Raw genomic sequence first — 22,006 nt, forward strand, 5'->3', positions numbered from 1 at the left:
AATTGAAATTCCCATGAAATTTAAATTAAAAGTATAATTATAATTTTTTTAAAAATGTTAATCAGATAATTAGGAAATTGTTTTAAATAATTATTAGAAATAATAAAATTGAAATTTTTTAATAGTTCTTGTGGAAATTAATTCATAAATCTCTATTTTGTGTCATAGATATTTTTCCTTACTGATAAGTTGATAGGAAATCACGAAGTAATTGTAATGCGTCAGCTCCAATGTTATTCTTTCCCGACATCTGTTGTATAGTAACGATAAAGTTGAAAGATTAAGAGGTTTTAGGTGGCACGATGAATAAATTTATTGCATTTTTAATGCTTGTTTCCTTATGGGAAGTTTTTGACGTGCACAGCTAAAACACACCCTTTTACCTTTATATTTAATTTTTTTGCAGCATGTCTCGTATCACTTTAGGCACCTAATACCTGCGGTTTAGTTCGTAGAAATCACTTTCCAAAAAGGATTTCATCGAATTTTTATCAGCTGTACCAGTGCTAGTGTCAGTGTCAGGGTCTTCTGGCTCGGGATGGCGTTGGAAGTGTGATAGTTCATCTAAAACAACAAATATTTTGGATGAGAAAACCAATTAACATGGCTAAATTTAATCTCGTTGTTTAATCTGAATATGTTTCATCATATATTCAAACAAAATACGAATTTCTTTTTGGCGTGCAAATTAAAAAAAAAATTACCTTTGGCGATATTCAGAAACTCGTTATAAACATCGTCATCCCGAAGTTTATTCAACAGCATTGATACCTTTTTGTCAATGGTCACACTTGGTTTTGGCATTCTTATAGTATCAATGAATGCCTATACGGACACCGCTGTCTTACTGGAATGAAGCGCAGTGAGCATTTACCCGGTCACAACGACATAACAATCGTTTTACCAATTTTCTGATTGGTTTATACCTTAACACCTCGTGTATAACTAGTGGGTTGAGTTTCATACTTTTGCAAAGTTCGATTAATTCATATGGTATTCTAGTCTAATTATGGAGTGTGTAGAGAATCAAAATGGATTCCTTTGGTCCAACAAAAATCAATTAATTTAATTATTTCCCTTGATATCAAATACATTAAAGTAATTGTAATAAGTTTTGTTGTATATTACAATTAGTACCCTATAGTTGGTGAAGTAGTGCTTAATTTGTAAGTTTCTGAAAAAAAAAACTCGATATGCTTTATCGAGAAACACAGAAATTGCAAGATATAGAGTCAATGGATATTTCACCAATAGGTATATTCATCAATTTGTTTTTTAAATCATTCAACGTGGATAATACCAATAGAAAAGATTTAAATGACTTCTTTTATGAAAAATTTTAATTATGATTTATGGTCTACAATTTCATTTAATTTTTGGTTTAGTTATGTTCAAATGGGATAAAAGAATTTTGTCTCTCAAAATCTATAAAGTTGTCATTAATTCACAGAGTTTGGCAGCAGTCACTTGTTGAAAACAATTTGTCTTTCAAGAAAGACAATATGGAAAAATACATTAATTTTACTCCAATGGCCATTGATGAAAATGTGAATTTTTTGCTTTACGCAGAACCAAAACTCGCGGAGCCAAAAATAAAGTGTAGAATACCACGGTGCCTGGCAACGTTATCTACAAGTGGTAATCAATGGGCTCTCGAACGGACTCAACATCCAACAATTAGTTATTCATGTAATGGTTTTGGCCTTTATGCTAAAAACAGAATCACCATTGACAATCATAATGTACGTTGTCATCGAGCACTAGAAGCAAAAAGCAATGAACAGTTTGTTAAATATGTTATATTTGCTATTCATTCTCTAAATAACAAATATTGTTACTTACAGAGTCTTTGAAGTTCCGGTTCCCAAAAGAAAAACGAACAGAATGGCAATCGGAAATTGTGATAATTGAACAAACGTTTACCAACAACGAAATGTACAGTAAATAAAGCTAATGAAATTTGTTATATACTTACATGTAACAAATATTTCTTTCATAGATCTTTAAGGGAATGACGTAATGGAAGAAAATGGAGGTGTACCAAGCGACGATGCAATCTTGGAGATAAACGCATCAAATGCCACTGAAAACGAACAGTATACTGTTGCGTTATTTCCCGGATATAAAAAATGTTTTCTTAACAGAGTTGAATTTGGGAAAACTGGGAACCAGAAATTGGAGCTTGAGAGCAATTTGATCATGTTATAACTGGATATCATGATCCATCTACAATTGACAATGTTTCTTCCATTACATACCTTAAAAACCATAACAAACTCCAATTTTTTGTATTTAATATTTCTTTTAAACATTAAATAAGTTATCGTTCACATGATCGATTAGTGAAGAAGCCGTTGTTAGTGAAGAAAGTGATCCAAAACCAGCAATCACCCAGCAAAGAAAGATTCCAAGTTGTCCAACAAAGAACGATTTCTTGTCGTTTTTTGTTGATATTCTAAAATTAAAATGTTTTATTTACAGAATGGCAACTCTTGTTGACGGAAGAGATGTCACTGAGGTTGTGTTTGACATTCTTTTAAGTGATCGCTGCTCAATAGGAATTCATAAAGATATGGAAAAAAAGTTGGGTCTCGTCAACGCTGTCAGCGTTCATCAATATCAAGAAAGCAATATTATAGCTGCTAATGGAGTCGTTTTTGGACCAATTGAAAAACTTCACAATCTTATAACCGCCATGGAACGACGATCCCTAAGATTTCATGGAAAGATTGTTGTGAAATTAACAATGCCATATTCAACTATTCCTGAACCTGGTTATTTTTTAAATATTTCAATCAACTAATTTATTAATTGAAATATTACTTAAAATTTCAGGTAGTTGTGTCAAATAGTATACAAGCTAATAATCTTGAAACAGTGGCGGTTTTTCCGTCAACGTCAACGTGTGTCACCGATTGAATTGCCTTCTACTTCTATGCAGTCGGAACGAAGCCAGCAAAACATAAATGTGTCTAACATACTCGTAATTTTATAATTTTTTCAAAATTACAATTGACGTTACATAATAATTGCAATGTTTGTAGACTGCTACCTCTGTCGTACGATTTTACAGTGTCAGTGTTATTGTGAGTGATGCTCATTTAGCTTTCTTTTGTTCTCAATGTTGACCAGTCAATCACATTGAGAGAGTTACGTCTAAAGAAGGAAAAAATACTGTATTCGTCGAGCTCGATGTTAAACGTGCCGTTGCAGCGTTATTCGTGAAGAGTTTTGCAAAAGGCTGCGGAATTAACCACATAATTGCCTTAGACAAATGTTGACTTGTAATACTATATTCGGGAAAACTGAGTAGTAAAAGGAATATGGATGCCGTGATTGTACTCCGGTTTCGCCTAACGTAGAGTGTAGCCCTTGATTTGCCAGTGTTGTTTTGTTGGTTGAATAAAATTGTTGTCCTAATTCGACTTATTGTGCAAAATTAAATGTTTCGTGACTACATTGTGATGTTTACTTCTATTATAGGATTCTTTGTTTTTATTTCTACAGTCTCAGGGCACTGTGGTTAAGAAAATGACACTCTACGATTAACTTTATGTCTTGTTAAACACTGCTAATAGTGAATCTTTCACTTCAGAACATGTAATTTTCAATTACTTCATTTTACAAACGATTAATTGTTATGCAATTACAATATCACATGTTAATATATTGCAATTATAGGTAAGAGAACTGTTTTGTATCTGAACTGGATAGAAAAATTGTCACAATAAATCTTTTAGCTTATCCATTGTTTCCTTCGACATTGGATAAACATGAGCCAGTAGAGTACGTTATTGATTATGCCAATGCGAATCCTACCGTTGACTAAAGAGTCGATAACGACGTTACCATAAACCTTTACTAGTACTGTAGCATTGCCAATGCCTTTGATGATCCAGCTACCTGATGTTATTCTTAGGAATTGTTTCTGGTCAGTGAGATGTGACGTTGAGCCTAAGTCAGCGTTCCAAACGGTAGCTTTAATTCGGGTAAGGGAGCCAGAGGAAGCTGGTTTACCAAAATCAACTGTCGGTGAGTTGGTGAACGCAGCGTTCCTGGCATCTTGTCTTGTTCGTTCAGCAGCTGCTCGCTTTCTGCATTCGATTGTTTGATGACTGGCTGCTCCGTTATATCAGCAACACCACAATATGGGCAACCCCCGCCTGAAAAACCCACAGACAGTGGGCCACTCTCAATCCTTACGGCGAATCTGCTACATACGAAATTCAAAGGCAATGGGAGAAATTCTTTGAATATCTTCCATGGTTGAAGGGACCATTTGAACCACCTGGTCCTCCAGGCGATAGTTATGGAGGATCCAACGATGTAGCGAAAGTCATTCTAGGCCCACCTTGTCCAGCCGGAGCGGCGCCACCGGAGAAAAAAGATCAGCAGGTTATAACGGAGCTCCAGGATCTAATTTCTGTGATCTAATTTGTGTCATCGCTCCATCTCCGTTAGCTCTCATGTTTATGTAATTTAATTTTATTGCTCAATGCAAGCCGCATTGATTAGACATTCGACTAGTGTGTGACTCTGTCACACGCCCGAGGCTATTTAATAGAGATTGAGCTCTCTTTGTTGGTTTGGCAACCTCACTCCACACTGCTTGCCGTCCCATTCGTTGATCAATCTCCATTATCTTTCATCTTTATGTCTTTTAATTCAATTGCTCAAAGCAAGCCGCATTGAATAGCCATTCAAGTGGTGTGTGACTCTGTCACACGCCCGAGGCTATTTAATAGAGATTGAGCTCTCTTTGTTGAAGCGCGGTTTGGCAAACTCACTCCGCACTACTTGCCGTCCCATTAGTTGATCAATCTCCATTATCTTTCTCTTTCATCAATTCAAGCGTTAGTTGGCGCTAAATATTTTGACTCACTAAAATTTTTGAAAATTCTCTTGTCCCATTATCATTTCATTAGTTGTGTTAAACATTTTAACGATAAGAAAAATATTTAAATTCTATAAGGTAGTTAATCTATGACTCTTGAAAACACGATCGCTTAACTTGTTTACTACTTTGCCTTTTTCCTTTGTCTTACAAGAATTGTGGCACAAAAAGAGTGATGCGTTCGATGAATGAAATTCGTGAATATTTGACGTTTTGACGACGACTCCAGCTACGGCGTTGTAGTCGAGTCATTCAATGATCTACCTTAATTCAGAGAAATGACCGAAAAATTAAAAGTATCCGCTAGCAGAGAATTGGCGACGGAAAAGTCGGAAAATCAAGTAACGAGGAACAGTAACAAGGAAGCGGTGCCGACTTCAGTGGAGTTATTCAATGATCTACCTAAATTCAGAGAAATGAACAAAAAATTGAAAGTTTCAGCTAACAAGGAATTGGCGTTTTTAGATGATGATTTCATTGAATTGGCGATGGAAGAGTCGGAAAATCAAATAACGAGGAACAGTAACGAGGAACCGGTGCCGACTTCAGTGGTAGTTGTTAAACCTCTAGTTGTATACTGTTGTGGTTGGGGATCAATTGTGCGAAAGTACAAAACTCACACAACAAATCATTATATAAACTGTCCGTTTCCGCATATTTCACAGGATTCAAGGCGTAACGCGTCACAGGTGAAATTAAACATTTTTCCAATGGAGAAGGTGAACTTTGTCTGTGAATTAATTTCCGTTTTCGTTTAAAGGCTAAAGTGGCAGCGTCGTCGTCGTTGAAGTTACCAGGCATCATTGCAAACAAAAATAAATTTGACTACTGGAACAAGGCCCAGGGCTCATTTTCGCCAACTTTGGAAAGTAAGTTGTAATCCATTTATTAGGAATGTAATTGCTAAACCTTTTTTTCATTCTTATACAAGCGTTGAGGTCGAAACTGACGGCTAAGCTGGCCAAATCCAGAAAGCGTAAGAAGAGCACCAAAACAGGAAGCATCCCAGAAGGAAACGTTAAGTGTTTCAGAACTTCTTCGTTCAAGTGTAAAGATGGCTAACATACAGGAATTAAATGTTCCTAAATCGCAACCCAGCATCGTGAACTTTGGCATGGCCTAACGCATCACGCCTACAACCTTGAAAGGAGTAAACCATCAGTGCAAAGAAAAATTGAACAGCTGGAGTGGTAAGATTTTTTGCAAATGTTTCAGCATTATTTTTAGTCGACTTTACACATGATGTAATAGAACGCGGTCCCATTCACAAACATTTCTTTGACAATAACCACGATCCAATCTTTTTAAATCCTCCCTCAGCCATGACATAACTCTTGGGTGGTAGAGTGGTCCCCGATGTAGCCCTTTTTCATGAGACTCTACGGGGTTTATTTATTTAAAAATTATTGAATAATAGTGTTCTTTATTATTTCTTGAGTATTAACTTTAACGTGATTAATTAAAACAGGATGAGCTTCAAAGGATGCTCAGCTTGCGTGTGATGTTGTCGAGGAAGGATTTTTTCGTACTGAAATAGCTAAATTGGAAGAGAAAAAAAATTACAAAGTGATCCATACCTTAGTGCCTCACTTGTGTCTCTTCGTATTTCTTCTAAGGAATCTTAATTCTTACAAAGTCACCTAAAGCTTAAGTAAATATTTTAGCAATACATTTTTACTTATCAATCACTAATCAACTTCGAATTTTTTTCTTTTTTTAGTTCGGACTTCGCTTTTGTCGGTTCTCAGGCTCTCAGCTTCGTTTCCTCATTTTTCTGCTATGTCTGCGTTCTGCTTCGTCAACTACATTTCTTTTCCAGATTAATCTACGGAGTTAAGCCATGGTAAGTACACTAGAATTATTTAAATACTAAAAAAATCAAATATTTATTTTTTCCCTTTAGCCCGAAGAAGATTTTACAATTTCCCAGTCGCCGTTACAGCGTCAGCCACAATGACGAAATCGTTCAGTGGAATTATTAAAGTCATCCATAATTTTGTTGCTGTAGAACTAACCGAAGCCGTGTACAAAATGAACAAAAGTCCTTTTTTTCATTCTCAAACCTTTAAACTAATAAAATTTGATGTCATAATAACGGAATAATTTGAACTGACCACCTTTGATCTAAATTGATGCAATTGTTGGAGATATCAATCATTTTATCAGAATTCAAAATGTTTTCCGGCTGAAAAACGTTCAATTTTTTTCAATATTTTTTTCTATCACTGGAGTTGAGTAACCTTTTACATTCATATCAAAGAATGCTTAAAGTCATTTTATTATTTGATGGGAATTACTACGTCTTCTTAACTGTTATAACAAAATGCCTAACGGTTGAGTTTATCTGAAATATTTTTTCACTTCGTGATTCGTGCCGCGTTACATTGTAACAGAGCACGATGACTCCGAAGCCCGTATCCTTCTTGGAACGGTCAATCCATCACAGACTCTACAAAACGTGAAAGAGTACGGCGGCGGGGTAAGTCACTCGATTTCTTATATAATTATTATTGTGTTTTTTGTTCTGTTCTAGCTGATTTAGAATGCATGCATGAATCAGCCAATCATGTTATTTATTATATTCTTTGATTTGTTTGTCCGGTCTCCCTTTTTCCCCTGATGCTCGTCTGAAACGCAATGCACGGTTCCGCAGGTGGCGCCATGTCATTCGGTTTGTTTTTGTTTATTATTATTATGACAAAATATTAATGAGTTCATATTTGACTTATTGCAGGATATTAAAACCCAAGAAGTCAGTTATGAGAACTTTTTTGAAATTTTGAAGAAGAAAGTCGTTTCGTCGACCGCGACCTGCCTTTAACTGTTGGCCGTGGTTTTTTCTTACTGTATCTATGGGCGAATAAGCAAAACTCAGAATTTTCCAAACTGAATGCGTTCTGCAGCCTGATTGCAATTGACCGTGGAACAGAGAGCTGTTATGTAAGATCTTTTGAATTTTAATCAAAGTTAGTTGAAGACTTATGTTAGCAAAATTTCTTAGGATCTTGCGAACAAAGCAATCTACTTTTAACAACTAATGGATGGGTCTCAAAATGAAGTAGCAGACTCAACATACCAAGAAATCCAAGACCTGGTTTTCGAGCTATGTGATATGCCCACACCTTCCTGGTAAGTGCAGGGGATGGATGGATATTTTTTATAAAAAAGAATCAAAAGACTCTTGGGCTTATTGGAATTAAAATTAATCTAATTTATTATAAATATCTTGGAAGATCCCTCGGATCCCCCGGATGTCCAATAGACATATTATCTATATGAATGTCAAAAAAGCTCTAATAAATTACTGATGACGAGAAATTTCACACAATGGAACCAATTCCACCATAGGATCAGTGGAGAATCCTCGAGAAAACATAGATGTTTTTTGCATGTCTGAGTTAAGTTGGTCACATCAAAGAAAGCAATTTGACGGAAACTGGAGAAATATTTGCTGAAAACTTAAGGTTAGTTTATTCTTCATTGTAAGGGCAAGGGATGGATGGATATTTTTATCAAAAAGAATCGAACTACACTGGCAACTTATTGGATGGAAAATATTTAAAAATCCAATTTATTCATTGTTTACAATTAAGAATAACTTGTAAATTTTTTGTAATGTTTGGAAAATGAAATGACATGGGAGATTTTTTACGTCATCAATAAACCATATGCTGTTAATTTTGATCGGACCTTTTTTCAATTGATACCCCTTTTTCAAAAGGCGAAAAATAAATTTTCTTTAGTGAGTTAAAAGAATTTTCTATTGGTGGGTTTAGTAACGGGTCATGAGCATGAAGTGCAGAAGAAGTAAAGGTACACCAGTGGCAGAGGGGCATTGAGGATGACTAATTAGGGTCAAAATAAAACTAAAAGTTGACGATCAGCCAAAAGTGTAGCGAGCGCAGGCACCACGCTAATTGGTTGTGTAGCCGAACCAAAAAAATGTTATGCTTGATTATGCTTGATTTCTATTGATACCCCTTGCCTGCTATATCCGTCAAGCCAAAAAAATGTCCCCGGAGAAGCACTTCCGTGGCAGCGAGAGGAGTGCTGGATCCTCGCGGCTAAACAGCGGAGCCCACGCTGCATAGGGAACGTTGCCAAGTGAGAATGTATTTTTCCCGCATTAATTTATATATTTTTGGCAACAAATCCATAAAAAAAGCCATCAGAATATTTGAAACTGGCCCGTGATCCCATCGAAGGGTTTGCTTCCAAATTAAGAATCTGATTTTGCTGATCCTGATTGATGGAACGGATAGAAAGTCTTTAACTTAGCAATATACCAACAGCAATGGCAAAATTTCTGCAACTAAACCAAAGTTAACATCTCTTTTGTTAAGTCTTTCACCCTTGGGAAAACCCCCTCAGCGTGTCCCTACCCGCGGCATACCCCGAGGGTATGGCGGGAAACAAAGAAAGGGCTTTTTTTGTCACCATTTACCCTCAGGATATGCCACGGGTAGGGACACGCTGAGCTAAATTTCCCGTAGGTGAGCCAATAATTGTGGTCTATCAAATATCTCCTTAAACCCGTGAATAATATTAGAAATAAAAATCAGAAAAATAAAGAAGAGTTCTTTATCTTTCTGATTAAAAAAAACGATGGCTCTACGTTTATTTAAGTATTTAAAAAAAATTCCCGTCCAAGACGCCATAGGGCCTATCTCGCGCGGGTTAAAACACCACAATTGGCAGGGGGTGAGCCAATATTTGTGGTGGGTACTGTAGATTAGTGATTTTTGTTTAACTATGAATTGGCAAGCCTGTTTGGTTTGTTCTTTGCTTGAGGAGGCTGCTTCAAGTTCTGAGTGCAGCGCCTCTTGCGGTGTTTTTTGCTTGAGTGGCTGCTTCAAGTTTGACTGCAGTGCCTCTTGCGGTGTTGTTGGAGAGTGAAAGTTTTTCGTCATCCCTTTCTTCAGTAGATGGCGTGACGAGCGGTGGGTCGGCTAAGTTTTGGCTCGACCCTCGTTCACCTTCTGTAAGCTGGATGTTGCTTGAGCTGAAAGAAAAAGAGAAAAATTGCGTTTGTGGAGTTCAGCGTACGCTTATCTCCTGTAAGAAAGTTTTTTTTTTGTTTTTTTTTTTTATTATTATATTAGATTAAAGTTTATAGAGGAAAAAAATGTCCTGTATTTATCGTTATGACGACATCCCTTGAATACAGTGATACATGTGGGAGGATGAAGGGCGACTAATTATTTTCCTGTTGCTGCGATAGTTTCCTTATCCACCTGATCCTGGAAGTGGATCTTTCTCTCGGGTACATCAGTACTCCTCTCCCTCTGCTTTGGCCTTAACTTGGTGGTTCTTCTGGTTGAGGTGCTGCTGGGATGGGAGCCGATGCTGGCTCTTCGATTGAGAGATCCTGGTACAGCACCTGCAGGGCCTTCTCTTCCTCGCTCTCTCCACCTCCAACGGCTCCTTCTTCTTCTTTCTCCCCGCCACCAACTGCTTCGTTCTCTCCGCCTCCAACGGCTCCTTCTTCTTCTCTTGGGACGGCTACTTGGTTGAGTTGTTGTCGTCTGGGGCTGTTGAAATACCACCCCGTGGTGATCCGGTAGTCGCCGTTGGGTCTTGTTCTGAGCCTATAAATTCTTCTATTTCTGCCGGCGACGGGAAGTATCGACGTTGAGGAGAGTAATGAGAAGCAATTCGTCTAAGACCCGTTGATGGATCACTTGAAGTTCTTTGCGTGTACGAGGAGGGATGATTGGACCTGTTCTGTCTACGGCACATGGGACAATGGACCGGCTGTATTATTAATCAATCCGTCCCGCCCTGGTGTTTCTGTAGAGCGGAGGCAAGACTGGCCCTGTCCATAGGGGAATTTCTCCTCACATGCGGGCCTCGTGCCGCTTCCGTTTTTGTTCTGGCCGAATCTTGAATTGAGAAAAGGAGCCCGACTTGGAGTTCCACTAGAGTGGATATGATAGAAGAGAAATTCAAAATGAAGGAAATGAAGTACGGAGATGAGCCGTGAAAATTTTTCAAAGCAAGAAGAAACTAAGAGTAGATAATTACTTGTTGAATTTAATTTACTTGAGATGAGGGAGAGAGAGAGAGAAAAAAGTGGCTTCGATTGCTTTTCTACAGCTGAGTGTGTGTGTGGGTGAGGTGGCTCAGAAATTCTGACGCCTCAGGCCGCCATGCGGTTTGCCAAAAAAATGGCGATGACGGCTAGACGATTTTACGAATAGCACACACAGATACACTTAACTAAACGGTTTTTTAGTTTCGAATGAGAAGAAGAGTTTGAGTTTAATAGTGCCGGTCAGTGGGTCTTTTTGCAAGAGACCCGAACGCTTTGCCGAAAGGCGTTCTCGTTTTTCAATCAGCTTCTACAAAATTTCACAAGTTCAAAAAGAAAAAAAGGGTTCGAAGGACCATGTTTGGAAGGAATGGATGTCAAGCTTACCTTACCGAAATAAGATGAAATAAATGTAGATGATGACACGAATGTTTGATTGTGGTTTGCTGTTGTATTCGACTGACTGGCTATTACGAATGATTATACAAGACAAGCGGGCCCGGCCACCCTCCAGTAACTTAAGTTAACACCGGGGGGGGGGGAGGGCACAAAGAGGCAGAAAAATCGAGTGGGTGACAACGGGACACCTATCAGGGATCCAGAAGATCAAACTCTCGTAGATGCGCCGGAATCCTGGTGGTTCGTCCGGATCTTTTCGTCGGCAATGAGGGCCCTGTTTCGTTTCCAACAAGCATATTTAGAGACAACATCGGCTGTTAATGACTAACTTTGTTCAACGACTCATTCAAAATCTTCCCATGGGCCAATTTCTCTGGAGATTGACGCCCAGCATCAACAAGTACCGTCATCTGCCTTAAGCATTGTAACTTTTTATAGCATTTTCCTATGCGTTAATAAAAATGAGTTTGTATTAAACAGTTATAGACCTTGGATAAATCTAACTTGTGCAAGTATTTCATCTATTGTCTTCTGTGTCAATAGCAGTTTATCCCTACGCTTGTCCGCAAGCTTATTAAAATCATCTTCATAGTGATAGACACATTTTTGTGCCTAAATGAACAAATTATCAACGTGTGTTTAATGAAAAAGGTGATATAATCAATATAAATTACCGACGTAAACGATTTTTTAAGAAGCCCAGCCAATCTTTTCTCATATTCCGTATTTGAATAAATCATGGCCAAAGTTAGATGGTCGCGCAGGTCTGATAATTAGAAAATAGAGATTAGTTTTAAGAAATCTATCATTTCACAATTAACTTACTCGTTCGACCCATATGCTTGGTCGAGCTACCATATCTTGCCATTTTGGCATTTGTTTGCTCAGTCGACTCACCAGTCGTTAAGCAAGCTCCTTCCATCCAATGGCTGGAGAATAAAATCTTTTAAAATTAAGGTAGGTAAGGAAAACCTTGAGGAACACGTTTCTGATAGACAAATAAAATATCTGGCAATACCAAGCGTGTGTCTTCCCGTGCCAGCACGATAAGAAAGGCTTCATCTTTGTTGTGTGGGTTTGGAATTCCTCAATCGCATTTGATATATCTTCTGCAAATGGCCAATATTTTCATACCACGTCATAGCATATAAAATTACATCCAGTTCGATAGGCGTAGTCATGAAGATAGTTAAAGTGGCGATATGTATCGCCTTTAACCATATCAACTGCTCTCAACAGGTAGCCGTGCCGGCAAGTGCAAAATACAGAACCAGTTTCCGATAATTCTTTTATTGCTAGTGCGTCTGATTTCCCTGCTTTGTATGTTGATCCTCCACAGGTATCTTTTGTAACTTTTCCAACCTGGGTATGAATGTTTAAAATAATGATCAACATATTGAGGAAACTTAAATACACTATACCTTCGGCTTTACTTTGTTTATTTTTTCTGCGTGAATTTCAAATACTGAATCCTCAACAAATCCAACGTTACGAAATAGCTCAGAAAGATCGAATCTATGCAGAAATGAAAAGTGGACTTAGTAATTTAACTAGCACTACAAATACTGTATAACTTATTTTTGGTTGGTTTTTGGCCATCCAACCTGATCGTCATTCACTGCCATCATCTTGGAATAAATTGCTCGCTCTGAGTCCTTTTCCGACAGCACAGCAGACAATAAACATCTGCCATAGCGAAGAATCGGCCAAAGCGAATGAAAAATCGCTGAGCAACCCCCCGGCCATTTCTCACGTTCAAACCAGGATCCATCGACCACCGCGGCAGACGGACGGCGGTAGGTGTGGCTCATGCGGTCGGCTGGCCCATCGTACAGGAGAAACATGTCCGGCCATCGGAAAACAGTGTCATAACTGCGGCGCCAGCAATCACTTCTCCCCATGCTGCCCGAAGAAACCAAAAGTAGAGACTCTGGACAGCGGTGGCGCTAGTAGTACTGGCGGAGCTGGCGGAATTGGCGGCGGTAAGAGCAGCGACAGCCACAGCAGCCGCCCGCGCGTTCACATGAAGCGCATTGTGGTGGGTAACGTGCAAACTAATCGGCGTCGTCGCCCGGCACCAACGATTTCTTTAAAGCTTTGTGATCCGACCGGGAAGGTGATCGCCAATATTCCAAGGACAACTCCAGACGGTGGCGCAGAGGCTACTGTCGGTGGCATGGACGTGCTACACGCGCTGGGATTCAGCGAAAAAGATCTTTCATCGTCCACCTTCGATTTACCATGGCGGACAAGTCGACCCCACTATTAGTGGTGGGAGAGAAGGAGGTCACGGCCAACTTCGAAAGAATATCAGCCAAAATCACCATCACGTTCAGCCCAGACATCACCGAACTACTGCTCTCCTGGTACGACTGTGTCAGCCTAGGAATCCTGCACGAAGATTACCCGCGCCCTTGGAGAATGCAGAAGACGGGTACAAAAATTAATTCCGTCACATCAGCCCCACGGGGCGAAGAGCCGTTTGTCTATACAAGTTTTGTTCCTTTGAATCCCTCCCCAGACGGCATTCAGCGCATCGGAGACGACATCGCCAACGCGTTCACAGCGGTGTTCGACCAGACCGGAGAGCTCAACTGCATGGAGGGTCCAGACATGATCATCGAGTTGACGGACAACGCATTTCCCTTTTACGTCAACGGGTCTCGCCCACTTCCTTTCGCCGACCGCCCGCAGGTCAAACAGTTATTGGACGAATACGTCGAGAAAAAAATCATGGTGCCGGTGACCGAGCCATCCGATTGGGCCGCGCCATTGGTCGTCACCCGGAAAGCTGATGGGTCGTTACGTATATGTGTGGACCATACACGATTGAATCGTTACGTCCGACGTCCCACGCATCCCACGAGAACTCCCCGCGACGCAGTGGCCGAAATTTCCGGCGATGCTAAATTCTTCTCTACGTTTGACGCGGCCAACGGGTATTATCAAATCCCCCTGTCACCTGAATCACAACACCTCACCATTTTTATGACTCCATGGGGCAGGTACAAATACTTACGCGCGCCTATGGGGTTATGCAGCTCCAGTGACGAATACAATCGTCGGGCCGACTTGGCTTTCGAGGGCGTCGCCAACACTGTCAGGGTGGTCGATGACCTCCTACGTTTCGACTCTTCGTTCCCGGACCACGTAGCATCACCTTCAGCTTGAAAAAATTCCAGTTTGCTCGCTCTCAAGTCCAATGGGTGGGATTTCAGATCCAGCCAGGTGGCGTCTCCGTCGGTCCGGAAAAGTTGCGGGCCATCTCCGATTTCGCACGTCCGACCAACATCACCGAGCTCCGGTCTTTCATGGGGCTCGTCGAGCAACTAGCCGGATTTTCTACGGCCGTCGCCACGGCAAAGGCGCCCTTACGCTCGCTGCTAAGCAGCAGAACACCTTTTCTGTGGACGCCGGACCACGACCGGGCCTTTACCGATGTCAAGGAAGCTCTCGTGGCGCCGCCTATCTTGGCGCACTTCGACCCGGCCCTGGAAACTTCTCTCTAGGTGGACGCGTCACGCAAGAATGGAATGGGGTACGCATTGCTCCAGCTCCACGGATCTACGTGGAAACTCGTCGACGCGAACTCACGCTGGTGCACCGACACCGAATCTCGTTACGCCATTGTGGAGCTGGAGCTCGCGGCTGTCGAATGGGCCATGCGAATGTGTCGCCTATACCTCCTCGGTCTTCACAATTTTCAGCTCGTCGTGGACCATCAGGCGTTAGTCACCATTCTGGACAAGTATACATTGGACGCCGTTGAAAATCCCAAGCTGCAGCGTCTCAAGGAGCGCCTATCGCCATTTGTTTTCACCACGGTGTGGCGAAAGGGCCGCGCTCACTCCATACCCGATGCTCTCTCTCGAGCTCCGGTGAATGATCCTGGCCCTGACGACGAGGCCACCAACTCGGACATCCAGTCATTCGCCAGACGCGTGGTGATCGGCCAAATTCACACCATGCAATCGGCCTCCGACGACGACGCAGTTGTGGAAGTTACGGTGGAACAGCCTCACCTACCAGATCCACTCTTGGACGAGCTAAGAGCAGCAGCCGCATCAGATCCCGAATATGCGGCGCTCATGACGGCGGTCGCAACCGGATTCTCCGTCCCTCGGCATCACACAGCCCAGCATATCCGTCAGTATTGGTCCGTTTGGGAGGAATTATCAGTGGACGACGGGCTGGTATTGTTCGGCCGACGCATCATCATTCCACGATCGGCCCGCAAGGATGTCCAACTCAAACTTCACGCGGCTCACCAAGGTATCGTACGGATGAAACGACGGGCGCGCCAGACGGTTTTTGGCCTGGGATCACCAACGAAATCACCCTCGCGGTTGAAAAATGCCAGGCGTGCCAGGAACGACTCCCGCGCCAACCACAGGAGCCCCTTTTGCGCGATCCCCTCCCGTCGAGAGTATTCGAAGATGTATCCACTGATCTGTCTCAGGTGGGATCATTGCACTTCCTTGTTTACGCGGACCGTCTCTCCGGTTGGCCCGTGGTCCACCAATGGCGACACGATCCATCGGCCCGCGAAGTCACACAGGCTGTCATCGAAAATTTCGTCGACCTGGGCGTTCCGGTACGCATGCGATCCGACAACGGCCCTCAATTCCACGCTCACAGTTTTCAAACCAAGCTACGCCAATGGGGCGTGGTTTGGGGCAATTCGACGCCAAATTATCCCCAGAGCAACGGCCATGCGGAGGCGGCGGTGGCCGCCATGAAAGATTTGGTGACCAAAATTCCCCCCCGCGGTGATCTGACGTCGGACGAATTCGCCAGTTGCATGCTGGAATTCCGCAACACCCCCAGAGAGAACGGCCTATCTCAGGCGGAAATGGTTTTCGGCCACCCTCTACGTTCCATCGTCCCGGCGCACCGGACATCGTACGCCACCCGTTGGCAAGCGGTCATGGAAGGACGCGACCGGCAAGCTGAGCTCGACGCCGCGGTCAAATTTAAATACAACGATCATGCTAGGCCTCTCGCTCCACTACCGCTGGGCACCCATGTCCGCGTGCGCGATCCACCCTTAAAATTGTGGGACAAAGTCGGCGTGTCAGCATCGGGCGCTACCGATCTTATCGTATCAAGTTCGAGAGTAGCAGCGTATTGTGGCGTAATCGGAGACTGCTTCGGCCAATGGTGGCGATCCCGGATGCTGGCGAGCCATCACCAGAGGCGGATGTGAAAAACACGGACGGTGTAGGCGGAGACGAGAGAAGCAGCGTCGATCATCCCATGGCAGCCGGATCGGCAGACGGCGTTTCTGTGCCCAGTCCACTCCCAACCGACACCGGAAACACCGAGGATGCGAACGTCCCTAACACGCAGCCACTTCGTCACAGCCAGCGCTTTCGGAAGCGCAGAGTGATGTTCGATGTTTAATCTGGTTCAGAAGCTTGTGTTATTTGTGCATTGTCGCCCACCCTTCACTCCGAACGCATACGCAGTATCCTTCTCGTATTGTGTTCCACCATTGTGTGTCGTGTCATTTTCTTGTGTGTGTTAAGCTGTTGTCGTTTGTTGTAGCGCAACAGCTTGGGAAGGGTTGTTATGTACGCGTCCTGCGGATTTACCCCACCGACCGGTAGGTGTCCCTCTTCCCCGTCTTCCCCGGCTATGCCCACCGCGGGCAGTCTTGTTTACGCTTCGCTTGTACACGGCGGTGTCTGACGCATCTGGCTCTGAACACAATCACGTCGATTGTTAACGACGACCCAGAACTTAACAGCTTGGACACACCATTAAGCGTTTCAAGGAACTTTCATTCTGAGGTTCCGAGCGTTTTTTGGCATAAGTGTTTCCAAAAAATTAATAGTTAGACAGTCATAATATATAGTAATAATGTATAGTAATAGTCAGACTAAACATGATCGAGAAAAGTGATAATAATAAACTTTATGAAGGTTTAGTAAAAATAAATAGTAAACCTTATTTAGCATTGTTCGACAGTGACCCATTCTTTCTTAGGAAAAGGCTTATCAGATTAAATGCAAATTAACTAGTTAAGGTCAGAAAAGAGGACATTTGAGCTGGCCATAGGTAGTAACTTTGAGGTAAATCACCATCAAGAGTTAGAATACAAAGAGAATAGAACCGTAGAAAAGTTTTATATCACAGGGAAATACAATAACAGGAAAATTATAATAAGTAATCAAGATAGTATGAAACTTAAGACGAGCAAGAGAAATGTTATGTCTTTAAAATGCAAAATAAACACAGAGAATGCGGCACCAATAGCTTGGAACAGGTATATAAGGAATACGATCAACCAATTCAAGTTTGAAGAGCTGGTGACTGAACTAGAGGAAAAGGGTATACATCAAGTCAGCATGGCTCAATTCAGTAGTCTTAGTGGAAAAGAAGGATAAGAAATTGAGATTTTGCATATATTTTAGAAGATTGAATAAACTGGCTAACCTAGATCAGCATGAATTACCTAATATACAATCACTAATTGGTAATTTAGGTGGTTATAAGTTTGGGAACATAATACATTGTCTCTACGTGGTTTTCCAGACAAGTAACTGTTTGAAAGAGCAGAAAAACTAAAGCTGTATTCAGCCAAGAAGTTTGGTAAGCTTCTTGGTCTCCTAGTGGTTAGGATTGTCAATAGAAGTGCAGTAGACAATAAGAAAGGCTGAACGTCACCACTTGGAAGGTGGGATTATCGAACCGTGCGCTCACGGATTCACAGGGAATTAAGAAGGGGCTTGTTCCTCTTTGCACATGCCGGGTGGTTAAAGAATGTGCTTGTATTTGGGTACATTACTGTTCCACTTAGGTTTACATATACATTTACTTCCAGTAATCAAATACCGTGAGGGTATTATCGGGGTGTACCCCTGAGTTTATAAGTTATGATTGGGTGTTTGTATGAGTCTGTCTGGGCCAAGTTTTCTCCATGCCAGTAGAGGTGGTGGGAGTTATAGCAACCCGAAAGTCAGAAAAATTAAATCATATCCAATTGACCAAAACTGCTCGCCAGTAATAAATAAACTATTTTTTTAGGAGGTTATAAGTGGTTTACAGTCATACATCTAAAAGATGGGTTCTTCCAGATAAATATAGCATCTCAAGAAAATAACATTCTTCACAGGCAGGAGGCTAATGGAATTTGAAACGATGCAGTGATTTAAGAGCAATCCCAGTATTTTTCAGCGAGCAATGACGATAATTTTAGAAGGACTCATAGATAATGCCTGCATAGTATATATAGATGATATTTTAGTATTTGGCAAGACTTGGATACAATCAATCCCGAAACATTATTATCTGAAACCATTTGTATATGTTATTGTTTAAAAATGCAAATATTTTATTATTTAGATGAAAAATATTAAATTATTAAGTTGATATAATTTTTGACAAATATCGTAGATGACATCTGTCATGTGCAATTAAGCTTTTGAGCAACGAAAAATTGAGCAAGAAACATACTACAAAATAACTCATGTAGAGGATGGATAGGTTCCTCAATCGAAGACCAACGTAGAGAATACGATAAACATAATGTATATTGTAATGGTTGTAATTATACAGAAATGTAGGAATACGTCCTTGAGTTAAGCATATCATTAAGGACAGGAAAAGAAACAAACTTGGATTTCTTTAGTATGGCGAACGAACAAGAAAAAGCTCTATGGTAACTAATTTGGTTGTATTAGTAGATTTTATAAAGGAATCCCATGGAAAGAGGAGCCAAAGATGGTGCTAGCCCATTTAATAAATTCGAATAGAGGAAAAGTAGTATTTTTTGGCAATGCAGTATGAAAGGGTGGTATAAACATCCAAAGCTAAATACTATGGGGAGACCGATAGCGAAAAAGTACCGCGGGAAAAAGATGAAAAAAATTCATACAAGATGAAATACAGAAAGTACATGAGAATAAGCCTATTTTATAGGACCCGTATTGAAACACGGACCAAGGAGATTTCCGTTATAGCGAGGTGAAAACAGTTAGTGTTGTAACCGAAAGAAATTGAATAGTTATAATGTTAAGACTCAGAAGATAGTGAACTATATCTGTTGGTATTGAAATCAGGAGAAATTCTGATGGAGGATATTAGTCATTCTGATTTTCAATTCGATGACGAGAGATGGGTATAAGGGCGAAAGACCAAACGAACTATCTGGCAGCTGGGTCCAGTCAAAATGTCTCTCAGGACAGCGATAAAGTTAATAGGAGAATGCAGTAGAGACGATGTGGACATTGTCAACAAACTCCGAATGTGTTAAATTTGATATTGTTAAGATATTGGATAATCTAAAAGTTCTTCATCAGTGGGCAGATTGTGGTAAGCATGATCTGCAAGAAGAAAAGAAGCTAGAAGCAGGATAAGCAACCTCAAACAGAACAAGCAATTAAAGTAGATGCTCAAGTTAAGACAGTAGGACGGTGGCCATGGAAGTTGGAAACCACTAAGAAACGTGTTAAAACGTACCTATCGAATTTGGGATAGATTAAAATTGAAAGTGGTTATCTGTTAATATGAGACCTGTATATTGGTAGACTGGCATAAGGTTTGTTGAGAAGCATATGAGTGATTGTGTGTGTAAGGATTCTTAGAGCAGATCTTGGAAGTAGTAGCGATTATTATTAAGACATATTGAGTCGGGTTCATCCTTTTAATTGAAGGATGTGATACGATCCTATATAAAAGGGAAATATGACGTTATTCATATGATAACTGTGAGATAGTGATATAAATTAGACAGCTGAAGAAAAAATTCGTGTAAATTTGCCAATAATAAGATCTATGGAGAGTTATACTGAGAAGTAGAGAAACAGCTTGATGAAAAGATTAGAGTTAATCGTACTGAACTGCAACAGTACTCAGGGGTGAAAAGCCCAATGTGTATAAAGAACTCAAGTAAGGTAAATCGGCAAAATAGATGAGTAACTCTGGGATAATTGTTGGCTCTAGCATGCTAGAACTATGCTTACAAGGGAAATCTGGCTGTTTAATAAAAAAATAGCTTTCTGATAGATAGAAAGTGAATTCTGCCCAGTACTTGGGACGTAAAAAAAAGTAATATTTAGTACGCACTTGTAAACGGCGGGAGTAACTATGACTCTCCCAAATGACTCGTCATATAATTAGTGACGCGCATGAATGGAGCAGCGAGATTCCCACTGTCCCTACTTGAGCAGCGCGAAACTACAGCCAAGGGAACGGGCTTGGGATAATGCAGCGGGTAAAGAAGACCGTTATAAATAAATCAAATCAAAATCAAATCAGTTGTCTAAAGGTAAGCTACGAGAGGAAGGAAACCACTCATTGAGCAAAAGAGCAAAAGCTTGCTTTAGTTACTAGTATGAACTGATACTACTGGAAACAGGGGCCTATAGATCCTCTTCTAGGTTATGAGGAGAGGTGACGGAAAAGTTACCACAGGGATAACTGGCTTGTGGCAGCCGGTACGAGAGGAAAAGCTGGTCAAGACCACTGGTGAAGCTGTTTTGTGTTATCGCAGCAGCTCAGCTACGTCTTATGCATAATGGCCGAAAGCCTCTAAGCCAGAAAGCAGACTTGAGTGTATATTAATTTTGAAGACGACATAAATAAGGAAGCAAGCTGTACGACACTTGCCTTGAGTGAGTGTTTGAGGCTGTGCTTTTCCTTATACTGTCTTATTTACAAACCATTTAGAAATGTGTTTTTTTTTAAGTAAGCACGTTTATCATGACAAAAAAATTTCGGGACATGCGCAATGATTCTCTGCTTTCTAGAATTAAAAAAGGTATACAATGAAAAAAAATTTTCGCCACAAGCGCAGCTGGTGGGACGATGAAAAAGGCAATTCAGATAGTTATGATGGAGAAATGGGCAATTAAAACAAATAGGCAACTGCGAAAATACTAAAAACCTCACTTTGCCACTTAAAAATGGTAAAGAAACACAAACAGGAACAGTATACGGAATGTGAATACCTTCTTGATCTCACTCCGGTGATCTCCAGTTCACCAACACACAATGGGTTTAGAGGTTCCCAAATACAAGAGGAGATAGAAATCCTTAATGCAAAAAACCCACTTAAGGCCTTATGGGAAATCAACAAACATCTATACAGCAGCTGTCTGACAATTTATGAGCTTAAATATGCTTATTTGACCAAAAAATTTCTTCATTTTGGAAGCCAAGCTTAGCTCAAAGTAAAATTTGTGAAGGCTAAACTTCTCTCTAGAGCTGAACTAATGTCTCTGAGTAGGAATAACGATTCAAAAAGTCATGAAGATAGTACATCTTCATAATACGAATACGAGAAAATGGCAAGTTAACAAGCAGATGGTGGAGACTGTCTTAGCAATAGGCCCTCAGGAATATGGGGAGCTCAATTATAACCTCAAGCTAGAATGTTGGGATCTATTTATAACACAAGAAGCTCTAAATAGAGTTAGTACTCTTGAATTTGCCCAATTTTAGGACAATCCAATTAAATTCGCTCTATGGGGCCAAGAACAAGTGCTATCAATGCAGTTTTATCTAATGAATTACGCAGTTAGGATCGATAAGGATCCTAGAATTAAGTCTAGGTTGATTGACCAGACTACACGACAATTCAAACGAGCCTTGCAAGACCAAAACCAAGACAAACTAGCTGGAATATTTGGCTCAAGTCTTAACAATCAAAATGAAAGTAAAATAAATAATTCTTTCTA

At 40.8% G+C, this 22,006-nt stretch overlaps 1 protein-coding gene across 1 annotated transcript; it reads left to right on the forward strand.

Annotated features, from left to right (window-relative positions):
- The first annotated feature begins 14,857 nt into the window (after positions 1-14,857).
- Positions 14,858-16,530, forward strand: LOC124202941 (uncharacterized protein K02A2.6-like). The gene is made up of 2 exons (XM_046599464.1): positions 14,858-15,631; positions 15,685-16,530. Exons 1-2 carry the CDS (start codon positions 14,858-14,860, stop codon positions 16,528-16,530), a joined length of 1,620 nt encoding a protein of 539 aa, XP_046455420.1.
- Positions 16,531-22,006: the final 5,476 nt, after the last annotated feature.

This window comes from Daphnia pulex, chromosome 9 (genome assembly GCF_021134715.1).
Source record: "Daphnia pulex isolate KAP4 chromosome 9, ASM2113471v1".
Classification (NCBI taxonomy): Eukaryota; Metazoa; Arthropoda; class Branchiopoda; order Diplostraca; family Daphniidae; genus Daphnia; species Daphnia pulex.

Excerpts from the sequence above, each read along its gene's own strand:
- LOC124202941 (XM_046599464.1), top strand. The coding sequence starts at position 14,858 with ATGGGGTACGCATTGCTCCAGCTCCACGGATCTACGTGGAAACTCGTC. Across the intron at positions 15,632-15,684 it reads AACGACGGGCGCGCCAGACG|GCGTGCCAGGAACGACTCCC; the intron begins GTTTTTGGCCTG and ends GAAAAATGCCAG.